At 36.4% G+C, this 20,379-nt stretch overlaps 2 protein-coding genes across 6 annotated transcripts; one reads left to right on the top strand and one right to left on the bottom strand.

Moving 5' to 3' along the window:
* Window positions 1-1,803: 1,803 nt before the first annotated feature.
* LOC115442097 (small G protein signaling modulator 3 homolog) lies at window positions 1,804-4,533 on the bottom strand. The gene has a single exon (XM_030167068.2). It carries the CDS (start codon window positions 4,377-4,379, stop codon window positions 1,989-1,991), a length of 2,391 nt encoding a protein of 796 aa, XP_030022928.1. The 5' UTR covers window positions 4,380-4,533; the 3' UTR covers window positions 1,804-1,988.
* A 1,642-nt stretch (window positions 4,534-6,175) lies between these two features.
* LOC115442081 (PHD finger protein 20) lies at window positions 6,176-19,297 on the top strand. 5 transcript variants are annotated; one of them, XM_030167044.2, is made up of 18 exons: window positions 6,176-6,466; window positions 6,972-7,198; window positions 7,991-8,467; window positions 8,914-9,055; window positions 10,315-10,565; window positions 10,822-11,241; window positions 11,442-11,593; window positions 12,835-13,413; window positions 13,639-13,733; window positions 13,973-14,285; window positions 14,517-14,607; window positions 14,681-15,484; window positions 15,727-15,878; window positions 16,147-16,358; window positions 16,636-16,839; window positions 17,004-17,134; window positions 17,855-18,016; window positions 18,499-19,297. In XM_030167044.2, exons 2-18 carry the CDS (start codon window positions 6,973-6,975, stop codon window positions 18,624-18,626), a joined length of 4,539 nt encoding a protein of 1,512 aa, XP_030022904.1. In that variant the 5' UTR covers window positions 6,176-6,466; window position 6,972; the 3' UTR covers window positions 18,627-19,297. The 5 variants fall into 5 exon arrangements, 4 of the variants coding, with proteins under 4 accessions (XP_030022904.1, XP_030022903.1, XP_030022906.1 ...); XM_030167043.2 differs by having other exon boundaries at window positions 6,177-6,466; window positions 11,442-11,641; XR_005113301.1 differs by having other exon boundaries at window positions 6,178-6,466; window positions 11,442-11,641; window positions 17,838-18,016.
* The last annotated feature ends 1,082 nt before the right edge of the window (window positions 19,298-20,379 follow it).

A 20,379-nucleotide genomic window follows, 5' to 3' on the forward strand; every position in this document is an offset into this window, starting at 1 on the left:
GATTTCTTCGAATTCTTTCCCTTACTGCTTTGACCACCTTTTTCGTACGAACACTACGTGGACGGCCAGATCTTTTTCTGTCACAAACAGAGGAGGTCTCATTGTACCTATTAATAGCCCGGTACACAAACATTTTACTAATACCAAGTGTATGGAGAGTTTTAAAAATTGCATTTGGCTCCATACCTACTTTGTGTAATGCTATCACAGCGATTCGGTTCTCTTTATCACCCCACACCATTTTAATATCGCAAAATATTTTACAATGTATTGGCGCCAAAATGAGAAAACACAATGAACAATCGTATAAAAATGACAGATTCGAAATTCAAATGTAATATTTTTTTATAATTAAGTGTAACAGTATTTATGGCCAGACTAAGTATATATATACTTCGACAGCTACAGCTCGCAATGATACGTCACGAGCGTGGACCGCCGTCGCCATGGCAGTCGAATAAAATGCATTTATTAGTTAAAAAAATAAGTTAATAGTGTATACTTATTACTAACGTATGAAGTAAAACGTTTATTTCATTCACAGTTAGAGTATAATTTGTACATCGTCTAAAAACACAGGAAGGCATTTTATTTATCAAAATATTAAAAGTTAGTAAGCCGATTAGCCGCGACAGTGGTTGGAGGTTGACTACGTGAATTTCGGGCAATTATCTTACTTTCTTCTTGCCAATATTGAGCCCAGACAACGTATCTATGTAATAAAAACATCTTAGCATACATCCATCTTCAAAAACTTTCGCATTCGCAATATTAGTAGGATATATATTAGAGATGAAAAAGAATATCCGCAAACTATCGGTATCCGGCATATCCGGCGGCCTAAACACTATCCCGCTGGATACCGGATATCTAGCGCCTATTCGGGTATCCGGCCAAACAAATACTGGAAAAAAACGAATTGTCTTTAGGTAATGAAATTGTTTTATTTAGTTATTAATAAATATCATAGTAAGTGATTGAAGTGCGTCTTGTGTCGTCTTCTAGAAGCAATTATTGTTGTCATTTCAGCTTGGACTTTGAGCGATTCACAGTTCTTTGAAGCGTATGTATAAAACATCTAGTAGAATCACTCGGTGCCTCGGTGGGATAGTTGTATTGCATGTCCGGTACAATAGCGCTCTGAGGTCCTGGGTTCGAATCCCGGGTCGGGCAAAGTGATATTTGGGTTTTTCTGCTCAGTATCAGCCCGGAGTCTGGAATTTGTGCCCGATATGGCGATAGGCTCGCCCCCTATCACATCATGGGACGGAACATACTTGGCGAAAAGTGGGTGCCCTAGTTGCGCCTCTGCATACCCCTTCGGGGATAAAATGCGTGATGTTATGTTTATGTAAGAATCACTCGGCAAAACGAACAGTCTTCATCGTGTTAGCGCCACTATAATGAATGAGTAAACTGTAAATGTATTTTAAGTGCTTAGATATCTGGCGGCCGAATATGCCTATCCGGCTAAATTGCTATCAGTTACATCTCTTATATGTATTGTCGCGTGCTAGATCCTATATTTTACTCTCTTATGTTATTGAAAGGAAAAGGCAAGGTAATGAATTAAGGTGGTAGCTCAAGGTCCATTTTCATACATTTTGTTTCGGCTTTAATCTGGGTAACTAAACAAGTATTGGCAAGTAAAGAATTTAAATTCACGTCTAGTTAGTGATTAGTTCTCGCAGTTGAAAGAAAAATGTACTTGCCAATACTTGTTTAGTTACCCAGATTAAAGCCGAAACAAAATGTATGAAAATGGACCTTGAGCTACCACCTTAAGTCAATAAAAAAGCAAAATAACTATATTTTATATTTTTATTAGTGATTTGGAATAAAATTGTATTATAAAAAGCAACATAACAGTGATTTTTCCTATTAACAAAATTTTATACAAGGCTTTAAGTACATTATTACTCACATAAGAAATTGCACATACATTGATAAATTAAGCTAAATGTATATTAATAAAAATTGTCTATCAACTACAAATCCCATGAAAATAAATGATGTTTTACTAGCATATCTCTCACACCCTCCTTTAAGGGCTGATTTTGTGTATCCTTCTTAAGGGGTAATTCCCAATCAGGGTTTAAATTAAATCCAAATTGGGAAAGGATTCTTAATTCACATTTTATTTGAACCCATCCAGGGGAATTTATGAATGACCATGGATGATACCATTTTTGTACAACATCCACACAAGAACATAAGACTTCCAACCATAAGTGCAGAGCCTCTTCATTTAATCCCATACAAATAAGTGTACGTAATTTAACATCCATTTGTGCATGAGCATTATCATGTGACAAATTAATGGCCTGTACACATCTGTATAACAGTTCCTCTGGAGTGAGAACTTTACCATCCTCATCCAAACGGTATGTCTTGCACAAGACCAAACGACTGTACACAGAATTAAAATCTTTTTCCACTTCCCTTGATGAAGCCTCTTCTATAAACAACCATGGATGACAAGGTCCATCAAGGAAACTTGGTCTTTTGATACCATGCAAGAGGACTCTCTTGAATGCAGGTGCTAACACCCCTCTTACAAGATGAGCTGCTTTTTCTGTCACAGAATCATCACCAGCTCTGCTGTATTTTACTCCCTTCTCATCCAAAAGTTTGACAAATCTTGCTGGAAACCAACCTCTCAAACCATTCAACTCTCCAATCCAGCAGTGTTCGTCTCTTGAGCTGATCACTTCAATTACATCATTTTTTCTGAATCCTAGTTCATCACCATCTCTTCTCTCAAAATCTAAAAGAGCCTTAGCTCTACGTCTCTTACTCCGTGAAACATTGACATATCTTTCCCGGTCTGCTGCATGGCTTTGCATTGTGTAGTCTGCTGTTAATTGAACTTCAGATGCCAATTGTGGCTCTAGAGCCAAAAAGTGTCTGGCAACTTGAAGTATAGCTTCTCTAAGATCAACTAGAATTTCCGTTTGCTTCACATTTTTAGAAACTGCATCTTCATTGTTGCTATCTTCTCCAAATAATATTGTCTGTATAACAGATTTGTTTTTCTTTATCTGGCGCCTTTGAAGTTGTTGTTTGGGTAAGTTGGGCACAGCACTGGGATTACCAACAAGTGCACCTTGGTCAGCCATCAAGTAAGCCAAATGCCTCCTCCTATGCGTGTCAATTAAAGTGGGACTAAGAGTATCTCCACAAACTTCATAAATAGTTTTAATAAGTAAATCAACATCATCTATTTCCCGCGGAATATCTGAGAGTGTATTAAAAATCTGAGCTGAATTAGATATCTCAGTAAATCTGTTCTCTTTAATCTTTAACATAGCTAGTGTAACTTTAAATAAAACTATTGAACCATCTAGAAAAAAGAGATCCCAAATTCTAAGTAAAATTTTCATATGAACAATATTAGCATATAATGTCAGAAACCAATGCATGGTAATGAGAGACAGCTCAATGTCATGTGCGTTTAAAACCTGATCAATACCTGGCAGATAGTTTGCAATTAAAGTTCTCAATACTCTCTGATCAGCCTGTATACCAATCAAAGTTGAAGAATAGTATGAAGCTGGTAGAAGATCCTCTACTGTAGTACACATTATCCAAAAAGCATCTTCTTCCTCCATCAGAAGCAGTAGTGATGCTGCTATCATTCCAGTGCCCTGACAATATCCTATATCTGGATATAGCCAGGCTAAGGCTCTTAATATTCTACGCAGCCTTGGTACACCAGTGCTTGTTGGATGTGAAAAGCACACATTATTTGGTAGTATTTGTACCAAATCCTTCTCTATTTGCTTGCTTGTTACCAAACCATCATCACTTGAAGCCCTTACTATATCATGATAAGTGATCTCAGTAGATGCCCTTTTTTTGTTTGCTCCACATAGGTTCATCCATACTTGTGGCCTAAGAGAGTGGGGCACACCATCCTTCACCATTTTGTGCAGTTTATCTGTCTTCTCGAGTTTCCCTTCACTTTCAGAAAAACTTATTTCTTTGCTGTAAAATTCCCATTGGAGTCTATGTTGATCATCTTCCACAAATGCATTTGCCAAAAGTTTATTTGAACTCTGTTCTGGCCCGTCCTCTTCTTCGACACAGAAGCCGAACTCATCGAATCTGTAATCTGGTAAGCCGCCACCATGACCTTCGGATTCGGGTTGTGCTAGTTTGGCCATGATATCTTGGGGTACCATGCTTGGAGTCAAAGCAGAAAACGGCCCACCAGGAGCCGGGAGAAGTTCATCGGCGATATTAAGTCCTCGTATTGCATCTATCACATCTTCTGGGTCGTCATCAGCTAATGCTGCACTGATTTTTCGTTCATGATCCTCCCGGCCTACGTATCCGACATGGTCGCGTGAACTAAATAAAGATTTAGCTAAATCCATATTTTTGATGACAGTTTATAAACCTTTCCCTTGTTCTAATCTGAATTCTTATCACGAAAAGACTTTCCCTTTGGTAGTATTGATCACAAAATCATAACAAATAAAGGTCACACGTCAATCTTGTTCATTTTTATCAGGAAACTAGCTAACGTCAGAGACCATGCTGCCAACTCATAAGTAATTAATCTCGTTCATTCTAACATCTTTATTACTATTTGATATACCTACCTGTACTTATGGTATTATTTAACTTTATTTTCATAGTATACAGCATTCAATTTAAATATAGGAATGTATAAAATTCTCTAAAAGATTATTGTTGCACCTGTAAAAGATTGTTCTAAAAATAAAATGACATAACTTGGCGGCATGGTTTTTGTCATTAGCCGAATCGTTATGGAACAAATATAAAAAAAATAGCTTTTTAGCCAGGGGATATTCCCCCCAAATTTGATGGAATTTCAAACCTTTTAATGGAAAATGTACACACACACACACACACACCATCACGCATTTTATCCCCGAAGGGGTATGCAGAGGTGCAATCAGGGCACCCACTTTTCGCCAAGTGTGTTCCGTCCCATGATGTGATAGGGGGCGATCCTATCGCCATATCGGGCACAAATTCCAGACTCCGGGCTGATACTGAGCAGAAAAACTCAATTATCACTTTGCCCGACCCGGGATTCGAACCCAGGACCTCAGAGCGCTGCCGTACCGCGCATGCAGTACAACTACGCCACCGAGGCAGTCTGGAAAATGTAGGAGGACAATAAATGTAATATTTAATGTCAATTGGAATATGTTGTGAAAAATTACTATAAACATTAATTGTGATGTTTTCCTCACCTAGGTACACGGTATTGTATTATTCCCGATGATGATAAAATTACGAGAGAGCGTAACGATATGTTTGGTAAGATGCTCTACCAAATTTTTTGAATTTATTTGAGTTGTTCGATGTGCGTATTTTGACTTATTAATACAAAATAACATTACTGTATTGACAATAGGGAGATAATGGAACCCGAAACAAAATATTTAAAAAACCTCAATAAATAAGTAATTGCATAAGTGTATAATACCGGCGCCACACATAGCAAAAATATTTGAACACTTGTTTGAATTCATGTGTGGCACGGGTATTTGCGTATTTGTGCAAAGTTTGTTTAAATGTTTGCGTATTTGCTATTCGGTATCGGTTTTTCGACCACACATCAAAGCGTTCAAAGTAATCGACTTGCTTGAAGGAGAACCGATTATATGGAAACCTAAAAGTAACAGCCATAAAAATTGAAATTTGGAAAGTGTCTGTAACTGTGTTCAAATGTGGGGCAGTCTTTGTTCAAAAATTTGTTTGTAAGTAAGTATGTGGCGCCAGCATGATACAAATGAAATTAAAATGGTACCTACCAATTTGACCTATACACAAATTGAGAATGTGAATTATTTAAAATACATGTATTAAGTCTAGATACAAAATGCAAAATACCGATTTTTATTTTACATTTGAAATACTTTTTTCGAAATGTATTTAGTATTTTATTTGAAATACGTTATATTATACTCCTCGTATCCTTATGGTTCGTGTGTCGTGACTGAGGCTTGAATCAGTCCCCTTACTCCGTAACGACCTGGGATGGATTACAACACACCCACTTAAAGAGTGGTGGAGCGCGTCTTCGTGGATGAAATAGCGTATAACGAACCCGGAGGGGGAGGGCTTTTTTGACACAGTGTGTGGGTTTTACGAAGCAGACATCTGGCAACACTGGTTTAGCGGCCAATGTCATGTGGATGTTTCTGTTTCTACTCTTTAACGTTGTTATATTTTTAGCATAGTTATTTTACTATTTTTTTTGTACATGTATGATTTTGTATAACGGGGTTTCTTAATCAATATCAATGTTGATGATATTTGTTTATTATCTTCTCAAAATGTCTGCTCCTAGAGCAGAATTCTACTGATGTTTGCATGAAGTATCAAATGCAATAAATTTGCCTGGTCGATAGTATTTATTTCATATTATAAAGGTTACTACTTACAAATTTATGTAAACTAAGGAACAATATACATGCACTCGCAGGTTTGTATGTGTTTTATTAAAACTAAGGATACATATTTGTCTGTCAAGTCAATATTATTGCTTTATTGTCACTAATTTACTAATAAATTACTCTATAAATTGTAAATATTACGTTTATATAAGTCTAAAATATAGATTTCAGTGTGTTATAATTCATTTAAATTTCCACTTAGGGTAAAAGAATGACTGTTTAAAACTGGAGGCAGTATTGGGTGTTGGTTTGCTTATTGGTTTAGGATGTGAAAATACTTCTATAATTTTATTCATTATCCTATTCGGCCATAGCTATTCTACAATTTTTACTGCATGGTTGATGGGGTGGGTCAATAGTAAATGCTAAGTAGAATGTTATACATGTTACATCATATACTTTTTTAAATGTATCAGATACCCTGTAAACAGCAATATCCCAACAAAGGGTTGTAAAAGAAAAATGAATGTTAATTTGTATTACACCTACAATGAATTTGTGATATTATTTGCTGAGATCTAATTCATGCACTAGGATGGGTGTAAAGAACTGTTGCGTAGAAACATGTAAATCCTGCTCTACAAGAAAGGAGGACAATGGTGTCACATACCACAGATTTCCAAAAAATCTGGCTTTACGTAACACTTGGATGTCAATAACTTGTTGCAAAGATTCAGACTTGCCGAAGTATGTGTGTTCAAGGCATTTCTGTAAGAATGATTTTCAAACATATAAGGACTCTAAGTACATACTGAAGTCAGGTACTGAAGTATTCTTGCTTGTTGGGTTGTTGAATGGTTGTTGCACTTTATTAAATTGTTGTAGTGTTGCAGCGTAATGTCTGAGTATGCAATGTAGTTATTTTTACAATTGCTAATTATGTTATTTTTGGAGTCTGTTTATTCCAAATTTCATGGCTATAGTCTATTTTCAAGTTTCAACATAGCAATCTTCCTCACATAGTCTAGGAGTTTGATGTTTATGTTTTTTTTTTATCTTATTTGTGACAACTTGTCACAATTGGTTATTTTGTTTATATTATTCTGATGCTGTGGCATGAAATCTTGCTATCACTATGCTGCTCAGTATATGGACAGACTTATATCAAAATCATTTGGGAATTGATTTTGTAATTCCATATTTTTAATGATGACTTTATTTTTAATCTTGGACTCTTTGGCATTTTTAACAAAATTTTCAATATTTTGTTTTTCTGAGATAAGATGACGAATTTCATGTACTGCTTTGTTTTTTTATTTCTTACATTGAATAGGTTTTTCCTTTGCATTCTACTAGTTTTATTTTTTATTCTTGTTAGTAATGTAGTGTCTTGTGCCAGAAGATTTTCTTTTCTTCAGTTTGTTGAAGCATTAAAATTTGTAGCTGGATTATTTACACATTCTTACTTTTTTTTATACTATAGCATTTATTTAAGATCTCCTTAACCATTGGGCTGGTTCAACGTATTTCCAGTATATTTATATTGCATTTAAAGCATGGACTTTTTAAATTTTTTAGTGACACAATAATTTCTTACTGTCATTGATTTTCAGATGCCGTGCCCTCAATTTTTCCTTGGACTATATGTGAGATATCTAATACAATGGAAACTACAGATGGCTTATTAAAACATAATGACTCTGCACCACCAGAGGTAGAAGCTACGTTGAAAGCCTCAGAACTATCTGAAGAGTCTGAAGAAAATTTAGAAGCAATAAGAAAATTCATTGAAGATCAAGACAAAGAATTGCAAGAGGAAAATAATAAAGTAAATGTTGCCAAGATAGATGAACTTGAAATTGAGAGTAACAATATTACAAATAAAGACAAAAGCACTAGTTATGATGTTGCAAATAAAGACAGTAACAGCTGCACCAGTAATGAAACATCAGCCAACGAGAATGAAGGAACCATGGCAGTTGCTTCTAGTGTTATGGATATGATACTAAGTGAATCAGAAGTAAAAATACAGGATAAAAAGGATTTTGCACCATTGCCCAAGTATAACAGCATAAGCTCAGCTGATAAAGGTTAGTTTTATCTTATTTTATTAGTAAATCATAAAGGCCTTAATCATGCTGTCCCAATGCAGGTTGGCATACATCACATATTTTCGAAATTCTTATGGAGAATTTCTTAGGTATGCAGGCTTTCTCATAATGTTTTCCATCATTATTAAAGTGAATAAATTAAAGAATACAGACATAACTTAAGAAAAGTTAGAGTTGTGTGACCTTGGGTTCCAAACCATTGTCTCGACAGACCGTTTCACTCCCAACTAGGCACTTGCCACTGTTTTAACTGGATTACAGATTTTTGTAAAAAACGGTGTACATGAACCCTTTTAATTTTGACTTCATTTTTGAGTTTGAGTAAGTCGCTAGACTGCTAAGTATCGCGTTTGTACATTAACAATAGCAATGCTATCTAAACCAATTACCACATAATAAAGACACTATATTTATGTTTCCCTCAGTTGCTAGTGGCAGTATTTCTCTATCAGTTGGTTCAAGAATAGAAGCGAAAGATTTTGGTGATGAATGGCATCCAGCAGAGATTGTGGAGGTTGATTATGACGAGATGGAAGTTTTGGTTCGTTATGAGCCATACAACAAGAGGTAGGTAATGTTTGATATATGAAACTAATAAATAGGATTTTCATAGGATGCTTTAATAAAATTGTCTTGTGGTCTTAATACATTATGAAGACTTTAATTCTCCTATCCCAAATTGCACAAAAAATTACAAATTGTAGGTAATTCATTTTTTTAACATGTTTCATAAATGATTCATAATGTGTTTGTGTGGTACTTTTTGTTTGTTTAATTTGAATCGTACAATTAATATAAAAAAAGTCAGAAATACAAAAAAAATAATTTAATGCATGAAATGAAAAATTAATACAAAGTTTAAAATAAAAAAAATAAGCTATTTATTACTGAGAAAAAAAAAGTATTTATTCTAATAGTGTAAATACTTTTTAAATCACCTATGTGAGTTTTCTCAATTGTCTTTTGTTTCTTCAATGAGTGAACACGCGATGCGCGCTACTTTAATTTTTAAATGGCCGTGTACAATATTATGATATTGATATAAGTGTTGTGCTTGAGCCTAGGAATTTACATTTTGTGATTTCTAAAGATGTACCCATACGAGACACGATATAGATCGTTGCGCAGAAAATCCAGGTAACTATGGTTACTGTTTGTTTGGATACCTTTCCATTTATGACGTGGTTTTGCAACGCTTGGATTATATTTTGATTGAATTAAACAGATTTTTCGCAATGTATTACATATCGTATTCATCCATCCGTTAATGTAGTTGTATTTAACTTAGAGCAAATATTTACTCTATAAATAATATAATTTTCAAGCTTTTTTAATTCATAACTATGGAATGAATGCTTGATTTGCTTGATTGTTACAACGGGTTTTCGTACATCAGTATAAAAGAACATTTCATTTTTGTCATAATTACTTTGGTTAATATGCACAAAAATATGCCGTGTGTCATGACCACGTAGAAGCATCGAGCATTTGCAATACCGGTATAATTACGGATTCATTAAGTCATAATTAATGTCTATATTACATTTGTTATATATAGAATAATTTACATATAATAAATATTTATTTGCAGAAGTGTAAGACTCCAACCGCGTAAAAGTTGTAGACTGTAGCACTCAGAGATGTATTACTGATTGTTTTTAAACCCGGCGCAATAGTCCAAGAGATTGCCGCGTTCAGACAAAGAAAACCTTTAGCTTTGTAACTAATACATTATAGTAAAGAATCCGATTCGGCTTTGTATTAGCCATGTACTTAAACGGCCGTATTGCTCACAAAAATGTCAATGGAATAATTTCTTTACTCAGTATTTCGCGGCACGACGAATGGATTAGCGTGAGCAGCCCTCGTTTGAGACCAACAACTTCTAGCGCTACTGCTAAGCGTGACACAGTTGAAGATAAGATGCCCGAACCGGTCGCACAAGTGAAGGAAGAAATTAAAGAAGTGAAGGTGGAAGAGAAAGCGAAGTTAACGTTCACGGTGGGAGAGAGATGTCTGGCGCGGTGGAGGGATAACAGGAGATTCATGGCCACCATACAAAATGATTTAGGCAATGGTAAGGAACTAGTTTCAGTGTGTAGGTAATATAATTTTAATAGTTAAATGTTGCTTATGTATGTGCATTTTGAAAAATAATACTTTTTGGTATGTTTGTCGTGTGGTTAACATAGGAAAAATATTTGGTCGTTACGTCAAATTGAAACTTAGCTAAATCCCAAATTATATATACGCGGGGATCAAATTAGTGGCCTCTTACTTCACAGCCATCGCCCCAGCGACACTAAGTTTAATAACAAAAATATATTTCACAGGTACCTATGAAATTATATTCGACGACGGTTTCTACTGGAAATGCAACGTGTCAAGACTGTATAAATGGAAACAAACTGGAAAGAATGATCTTTTGACTGTTGATACATCACTACATTCCCCAATAGGGGTCCCATCGCCTATACAAGTTGGAGGTCCAAGCACGGCAGCTGCACCTCCCATCCCTACAAGTTTCCACACACATCTTTTTGACCCAACTCGTGACTACCTCAGTTCCAAAAGTGAACGACGCGAAATGAAGAGAAAATTAAATATAAAGGAGATATTTAATATTGGTCAAAAGAAACAAAAAACCAAATCCGATAAAGTAAAAAAGCCAAGAATAATCAGAAGGACTCCTAAAGTTAAAAGTGAACCTGTTAAAAAAGAACTGAAGGTTGAACTTAAAAGGGATATACCAGGTGAGCACAATATTGTTTGTTTTTTATTTTGGTTAAATTCTCGACCTTTCTTAAAATTATTAGATTGTTTGAATCACCTAAGTGTCATATAATGAAATATTAGGTCACAGGGTTTATTTTAATTATTCTGTCATTTATATTACAAAGCTTCTTACTGTTACCATATTATTTTAAGCACCATACAATATTATGAATCGTAGATGCTGTTGCTTCTATCATTGGCACAGTGAAAAAAGACGAAATAGGGATAGAAGAAATAAAAACTGAAGACGTTATTGAAGTAAAACTTGAAGAAATAGACAAGGATGATTTAGAAGTTACAGATGTTACAGAATCCAAAGATGATGTACAGGTAGCGGATGATTTTACAATGGATCCATTTAAAGCAGAATTAGACCCTGTAAGTAGTAGTAGTAAACGCTTTAGTCTAGTAACTAGTTATTTTATTTTGAAATGTTCAGTTGCGGTTCTGGGAGGTTATAATCAATGTAATAAAAAAATATTTTAGATCACTAAATATATTCCTGTGTAGACTAAAGAGAATACTTTACTGTGGTGAATAGAACATCAATATTTTTGGTGTCGCGTATCCCAATACATGAGATATGCGAGTACCATATGCCATCAACAGAATATTCGCTAGCATTGCCATAGAAAGAGTAAATTTTGATGCCGATTTTATTATTATATTAATTATGAGGAAAGGGTTAATGATGTCATTACAATATCACCTGGATGGAGTTTCTGACGCAGCGAAAATTAGTACAAATATTATCCTAACAAGGCCTCAGGTCAGGGTTCGTATGCAAGAGCCGCCACCGAATGTGTTGTAATTTTTGATATTGTTAAGTTGTATTTCATATATACTTTTTGATTTATGTCTGTTTTCAATACACAATGCCAAACTTAAACTTCCATCCAGAGAATAAAAAAAATATATATTTTGTAAGCATGTCAGCAGAAACTTCATTCTGATTGGCCCATTACTGTGATGGATTGAAAAAAAATAACAATTGGGATCGTTTATTGAAAAAGGCAGCTATAAATATTTAGATTGCTCCGAATATGCTAGTATGTCTTAGTACCTATTACTAGCAACATAGATGCCGTAGCCATAAAATTATTTTTAACGAGGCTTTTTATTTATATTATTTTGTAACACAATATGTTTTCTTTCGTGCTTGTGGTAATGTTTTTTTTGAAACAAATTATGATGTTATTAATCATTATTAATAGCCATTACAATAATGAGCTAGTGGCTTAAAATTACAAAGTACAAGACACTGCAATGCGCTCTCTGAGACAAGAGATCTCGTAATATTGCAACACTGAGATTTGCGGAGTAGCTTAGCTGGAGTGGATTAAGCGAAGCCTTGGATTCGTTCTTTGGACATGCACGGCACAAATCTGTTTTTTTAAGCTATTTATGTCCCAAGTTATGTATTCTTTAAAATATGGTTTGGCTGAACGGCTATGGATAGTGGATAAGAAATCTGTGTACCTCGAAGTTATCGATTTTTACCTATGTGCTTGGTAAGTTTGTTGTTAAAGTGTATGTAGGGTAATATATTTAATAATTCTTATAACATTTAGGTACATGAAGAAGACGTGAAACTTGAAAAATTTGATGAACAAGACAGTAAGCACGAAGAAGTAATCGATAGGATGAAAGAAGTTATCAACAAATTGGAAGGTGGTCTGAAAGAGGACACGTTGAATGCTCTCAAAGTAGATAATAAGGAAGAAACTCCAATACCTACGAAACTTGAAGCAATTCAGGCTAAAACTGAAGAACCAATAGAAAACGTAGTCGTAGATGTCGTCGCAGAGGCCAACACTCCAGTAAAAGTGAAATCTAAAAAGCTATCGAAGATTAAGAAAAGTAAGAAACTGAGAATGTTGCAGGAGAAGAAGGTAAAGAAACAAGTGCAAAAAGTAAAAAGCGAACTGGAAGAGATGAAAAAACAGGTGGAAGAGATGAGGAAGCAGATGTTGTTGAAGACGCAGGAGTTTGCGAAGGGACAATCGGAGATGCCGGAGAGCTTCCTGTTGCCTGGAGAGTGGTGTTGTCGGTGGCTGAACGGGCAACCGGTGGGGACGGTTAGTGAGATCGAGTGCGAGACTAAAGTTAATGGTGATGGGAAACCTGGATTGCCGCGACGAAGTGTTCAGGTAAATAATACCACAGTAATTATTACCCTAGGGCTTAAGAAAAGCTAGCTTAGTATAAATATATATATTTTTGATTTTGCTCTAGTTTGTATTGTATCTTATGTAATTTTAACGTTAAAAAGTATGCGGCATTTTTTAGAAATACTAAAGGTTCGTCGGTAATTTAGGCCCTGTAATTGGTACGTATTGTATTGGTAATTATAATAATTTCTTTCTAAATCAAAGGTTGAAGATAAGCGGTTACCAGTCGGTTGGACAAAACATATGGTACGCAGAAGCTTGGGACATTCAGCTGGCAAGTGGGACGTCGTACTTGTTAGGTGAGTTGATTAAGTCGTGAGAGTAATGTAGATTTAATATGCAATGGTGTAAATCAATTTATTATTACTATGTATAAGATAGACAAAGCTTTTGGGTAGTTTGATGTATTCGAGGGAGTGATAATAAGCATCTTATTTGTAGACCCGGTTTTTGCCATAGTTTTAGTCTGGTTCTACCAGTTTGAGTGTTTTTGTAACATTAAACATCATTTTTACAATAAAAATCCTTCATTGCGCAGCCCCGAAAATCGCCGTTTCCACACAAAGACGGATATGCGTAATTACCTCGAAAATTATCCCGATGAGTCCCTGAAGCCGTACGAAGCTGCACTCATGGACTTTGGGGTACATTTGAAGTTGGCTCGACGCATGGGATGGATCACCACCACTCCGGGAGGCGTTGCCGATGGACCCACACTACCTCGTGGGACCTTGCATAGCACTTCACCCTTGGTTAAAAGGAAAAAGCTGAAGAAGTCGGACAGGAAAAACCGTCGGCAGAAGAAAAACAAATTGACGTTCAGGATGAAGTTGGCTTTGGCTTCTCAGAATGTAAGTAGGAAATAGTTATGTTCTTAAGATCTACTTTTACTCGTTGTAATGTCACTTAAGACACGACATCAGTTTCTTAGTCAAACATGACAAATACTTGTAGAAAAAGAAATAGAATGGAGAATTGAACAACAGTACTTCAGTGATTAGCTTAAAGACTCGTCACTGCATAATTGCTGTCTGTGATCGTAAGCTTATAAATATTATGTTAGATTGATTGTTTGTACACAGATTGTTGACGAGATTGGTATGGAAACCACTTCTGATTCCGTGGCAACGCCGGAACCCGTGCTTGACACTATTACCTTAGAAGACGGATATGGTGGGTATACTAATTACAACGTAATATTTTCTTATAATTATCTGATGTCTGTTAATGTGATAATTTTTTTTAGTGTACGTCGGCTCCCTTAAAGTTCAAATAATAGACAATCTCCTCCGATGTCCTGCTGAAGGATGCTTCAAGAATTTCAGAAACAACACATTGTTGCAAATGCACATCAAACATTATCATAGAGAATTAAGGGAGAAGCTAGGTGACACACCGAAAGTTCTCGATTTGGCATATGCCAGAACTATGCCACTAGATCCAGAGCCAGTAAGGCAAGTGGAGAGTAAGGTTATAAAGGTGAAGATCGCCAAGCCGAAGCGTGAGGAACCCAAAGTTGAAGTAACTGAAACTAAACCCGATTTGCTCATTGATATAGCACCCAAAACTCCAGTTAGTCAAGATAGTGAGAGTATACCTAAAGTCCAAGACTCGCCTAAGTTGCGTGATGCGTTAGTCAACAAGCCAGTGAAGAGACCAAAAGTATTGCTTCCAGTTAGAAGGCCGGAGTTCGACCCGGAGCCAATGAATGTAGATGATTATGAAGAGCTGCCAGAAACTGCGCTCGATAAATATTGTGTGACGGAACCATTAGATTTTGAGACAGCGATCTCTACGCATACTGTGACTAAACCTGCGGGTGAAAAACGGAAGAAAGATAAGAATCTCAAATCCTTAACGTTGATGTCGCAAAAGGCGAGCGAAGATGAGGAATGGTTTGCGAACTCTGATTTCGAGACGCAGTCCAGTTTCCCGCGGTCTGGAACGCCTGACTCTAAATCGATGGAGATGCAAACAGTTAAGACGCGGGCTTTGACGCCGGAATCTACCGAAGAGCTCAAGGACTCACAGAAGTACACGTACACAGAAAGTGAGTATAAATTATTGCATTGCATCAAATTGATTTTCCAAAATAAATATATAAATAGAAAGAAAGACATAGCCAATGATGAAAATTCAATGATTATACCTCTCTTTACTGATGCGTCAGTCTTACCGCTTTGTTTGGGGACCAATGCTTTCTATGTTCAATACATTGAATTTTTAAGCTAATTATTATTTTTAAAGGGTGTTCTAAATTTCTTCTGATGTCTTTTGTCTGTTACCTGACAGACGGCGAGCGCGTGAAGATAGTGCACATGAAGCGGGAGGAGATTATCAACTGCCACTGCGGGTACCGCGAGGAGGACGGGCTCATGGTGCAATGCGAGCTGTGTCTGTGCTGGCAGCACGCGCTCTGCCACAATATACAGAGCGAGGCGCAGGTACATATCACCCACCACTATATCCACAGTTACTGATGTTGCACAATCAAGCGGCCCGTCGACGGGTGCTGCTTACTATTGCGTGTTATGCTTCTAGTGTGTTCGTAAACATTATTTATTTGGTATTTAATTGTATCAAATAAATCTGGATATTTTAAAATCCCTAATAATTTCCGGCCTTTTTAACGATGACGATATCTCAGCACGATCTTATTTAATGATGCTATGCTATTTGACACAAACTTCGTACACTATCAACGTTGCTCAGGTGCCGGAGAAGTACACGTGCAGCATTTGCCTGAACCCCCGGCGTGGACGCTGGTCGCAGCGGTTCCTGCACGACCAGGACCGGCTGTACGAGGGGTTGCTGCCGGGCGCGCGGCCGTGCGACCTGCTGCGTCGCTCGCACGAGCTGTCGGGCAACCTGCTGCGGATACAGGACGCGCTGCACGCGCTCAGGGTCAAGTGCTTTGTCGCCTCGTGAGTTCAGTTATATTCGTATATTCGTAAATCGATGTGTTGAAATACTGAACAAGAAGTCGTTGTCGATATCTATGAAAACAAAAAAAAAATATGATTTTTGTTATTTTTTGACAGTTAAATATTAATCTTAAGAATTACAAGTGGCGTCACAGAAAAGTGAATGATTTTACAATATTTACCTTATGTATATCTTAGAACTGGACAATAATATTTTTCTTTAGATGCAGTAAAGTTACCTATTCTTTAAGGTACGTAACTTAATTCCTTTTTTTAGAAAAAAAGACCATCCGAAACTGTACTTATGGGCTAAAGACTGGGAGCATGCAGAGATATCGTACACTCAAGAGAAGCTCAACTCTGATTACTCCGACTTGAACATAATGATCAACACAGTTGGTAAGGAGAACATGCCAATCAAACCCGAGGAAATGAAGGACATGCAGCTCGGACTACCTTCGGATGATGCGGACCTTGAGAGGTGAGCGGCGTGGTATTGAAAAATTGGTTAAAATGCTGATTTTGTATCTGGTTGAGTACAAAGACTATGAAGTCTCAAAACGTATCTCAATTCCTTATTAACTTTTGTTAACTTGCAGTGATTGATAATATAAGACCTTGAGCTATATTTTTATTTTTTTACAGGTTTTCGCAGCGTGACAATCAACTAAGCTCGCACGTATTGCTGACTAGTTTGCTGTCAAGTCCTGGCGGCGCGTCACTTGAGCTGCCTATAAGTACTTCCGAGCTGGAGACGCTTGCAAAAACTGTACAAGGTAAATATGGAACGTAGAGTCAAAATACAAGTTTTTATATATAATGTTATTTTCAATGTTTATAGCATATAATACGACGAAATTTTAAAGGCCGAAATATCCATGCATATTAATTATTTTTACGTTTTTCTTTCAACTGCGAGAACTAATCACTAACTAGACGTGAATTTAAATTCTTTACTTGTCAATACTTTTTTAGTTACCCAGATTAAAGGTGAAACAAAATGTATGAAAAATTGACCTTAAGCTATAACCTTAACTATTGAAAGTTAGTTAAAGGTAGGCTTACCATAATTACGAAGAGCCAAACCGGGACGCAGAAGAGAAAGAGGCTCATTTTCATTTTGCTTTTCGCTTAATTTGTGTTTTTCATATTTGAAATGCAATCAAAATTATTATGAATTGAAAACATATTAATAAATGTGAATATAATTTTTATTAAAAAGAAAAAGAGACAAAGTACAATCACCCGGGACGCCGGGACAGGGATCTCAAACCGGGACTATCCCGGTCAAACTGGGACGTGTGGTAAGCCTAGTTAAAGGGAGTTTCGCAATCGAAAAATTTATTGTAAGCTTTCTGGTGGTACTGTTATTCAAAACTCAATCTTTACCATAAAAATAGAATAATTAAGTTTTAACGCAGCGGCCAATTAGGCGTATCAAATTTTCGGTTAGTAAAAACGTCTATTGATAATACACAGACATATATCTGTATCAGAACAAGAGTGTGCAGTAGCGGCGGCGGCGGTGGGCGTGTCGGGTCCACAGCCCGAGGCGGCCATCGAGAACGGCGCGTGTCGCGTGCGGCTGCTGCGTCACCTGCAGCGCTGCCACGCGCTCGTCGACGCACGTCTCGACTCAATCGAGGCGCAGGTGGCAGGTACATAACGCCACTTATGTTTATTAATATATTTATACTAAGTGTTGCTCACGGCTTTACTCGCGTGCAATGTTTTCTAGCTACTTAAGTTCTTAAACTGACGTCAGCGTCATCTATTTGAAAAATACCATTCTTTATGGGAGCAAATTAACAATATAAAAAGATTATTTATGTCTATCAGTGTGCCAAATCTGATAGCCGTTTCTACGTTTACGTCTAGTAAATATTAAATATTTTCAATCTTTTGCATTTATAATATGAGTAAGATGTAAGGATGCTTACATACTTACCATTTTATAATATAATTTACAATTATTTCTACTATATTTTAAATATCTACTACACTTCTTTCTACTATTCCAATTCAAAATTTATAACTCACATTCTAACTTTAACATTTTATGAGTATAATTTACAACTTTCTCTATAGTTGTATAAAGACATTGAAAAATATATACCACAAAAATAATATTTATTCACAGAGCTGGAATCTCAAGACCCGTCGTTCGAGGACGATGAGACGCCTGACTTCTTCCCGCGTACTAAGCAGACTGTTCAGATGCTGCTGCGGGATCTGGACACTATGGAAGAGTTAGGAATCATTACTTAAACACAAATATTTATGCTTTAGCCATTTCCCAGTGTCTCTACTCTCTAGAAAACGATAGACGCCCCAACAAGTATCTCCGGAAGCGGGTAAATTATATAAAGGAATTATTTGAGCCATCATATGAATTGAGCGTGTAATATTTGTGCAACGTGATATTATTTTATAGGTCTATCACAGAATAAATATAATTCATACCATGTGTCGCCTTAGCGTTTTTAAAACAAGTTGTTTCGCACCTCAGTACCATTTCCATCTAAAATTCTTCAAATAGCATGGGGGCAGCCAAAACAACTGCATGACATGCGCGATTTAACTAAACATAATATTGTGTGTCTTTCGACTATGTGTTTAGTATAATCAGCCAAAATGGATTATTGAAATATCCTATTAAATTATATACCTTTAGTGATTCCTGAATGAGCTTTATATGGTATTCAATAAGTGTACTTGACTCTGCGCAACTGCTAGTCGTTTCTTGCGGCACATGAGGGGAGAGAAAGATAAGTCAATGAATACCAATACCAACTGTGCATTTGTCTTTTACTTGCCACTCTCTCATTCAGCAAGAAGTGACTAGCACTTGATTGCTGGCTATAAGATATTGGCTGTATGTAATAGTTAACACTAGCGAGTTTATTTGTAAATATATTTCAATAAAGATTTTTCTTTGATTTATTTCTTTTCGTAATAGATACTTAATGCTCTACCACCTGCATAAGTCACAGGATACCTTTAATATACCCAAATTTCACCAAATATGTTATTTGGCTGTGTTATTATGAGTTATGATTTTATTTCTGGTTAAATACCCATATTTTTTATTTCCTGTCTGTACCTAATCAGAGAAAGAGCAATAAAATATTTAAATCTCTATATTTGTATTATCTCTATATTTTAAAGTCTTGTGTTACGCGCCGCTATCCTAGCCGATGACATCGGGCGTTTCCGGAAGTATTCGGCTGCGCGGGCAGGCTGGCAGAAGAGAAGATATGTCACGCGGCGACTACTCTATTATTATTCTTTCTGGCTGGACGTTGTCAAAAGAATGTCTAAAATTGTATTCTGTAATTATTTTGCTAATATAATGTTTACTGTAAAAAGAGCGTTTTACATTCAGAAGTGGGATTATACAAATGATAATTTGAAGTTACATTGAATTCGAATGTGAAGAGAACTATCGGAATAAATCTGTGATGAATCATTGAATGCCAAAATTAAAATTACCAGATTCTCAGATTTTTAGTTACCATGGCAACGTCTACGTCTGTTGAAGTAAATATGTTGGGAATGCATATGGAATTGATGTCTGCACATTAGTACGATTAACGACATTCATAACAAAAACTTCGTTATGCCTGCTGCTTGGCTCACTGGAGAGGGTGTTTTCTTAGAAACTAAATCATTGGAGACAGGAATGACTGGAGTCATGTGAAGTCAAATTAGTGGCGCAACACTTCAGGCTGACAATGCGAACGTGCGTAACTGTTTATTTTATTTAATCTGATCTGTCTGTGGCCGTGAGCCTTTTGATAATATTCTATCTGCAGCCGTGACCATTTTGATCATATTCTGTCTGTAGCAATGACCATTCTGGTCATATTCTGTCTGTAACCATGAGCATTCTGATCATATTCTGTCTGTAGTCATGAGCATTCTGATCATATTCTGTCTGTGGCCATGAGCATTCTGATCATATTCTGTCTGTAGTCATGAGCATTCTGATCATATTCTGTCTGTGGCCATGAGCCTTCTG

The sequence above is a fragment of the Manduca sexta genome, chromosome 28, assembly GCF_014839805.1.
Source record: "Manduca sexta isolate Smith_Timp_Sample1 chromosome 28, JHU_Msex_v1.0, whole genome shotgun sequence".
In the NCBI taxonomy this organism is placed as follows: Eukaryota; Metazoa; Arthropoda; class Insecta; order Lepidoptera; family Sphingidae; genus Manduca; species Manduca sexta.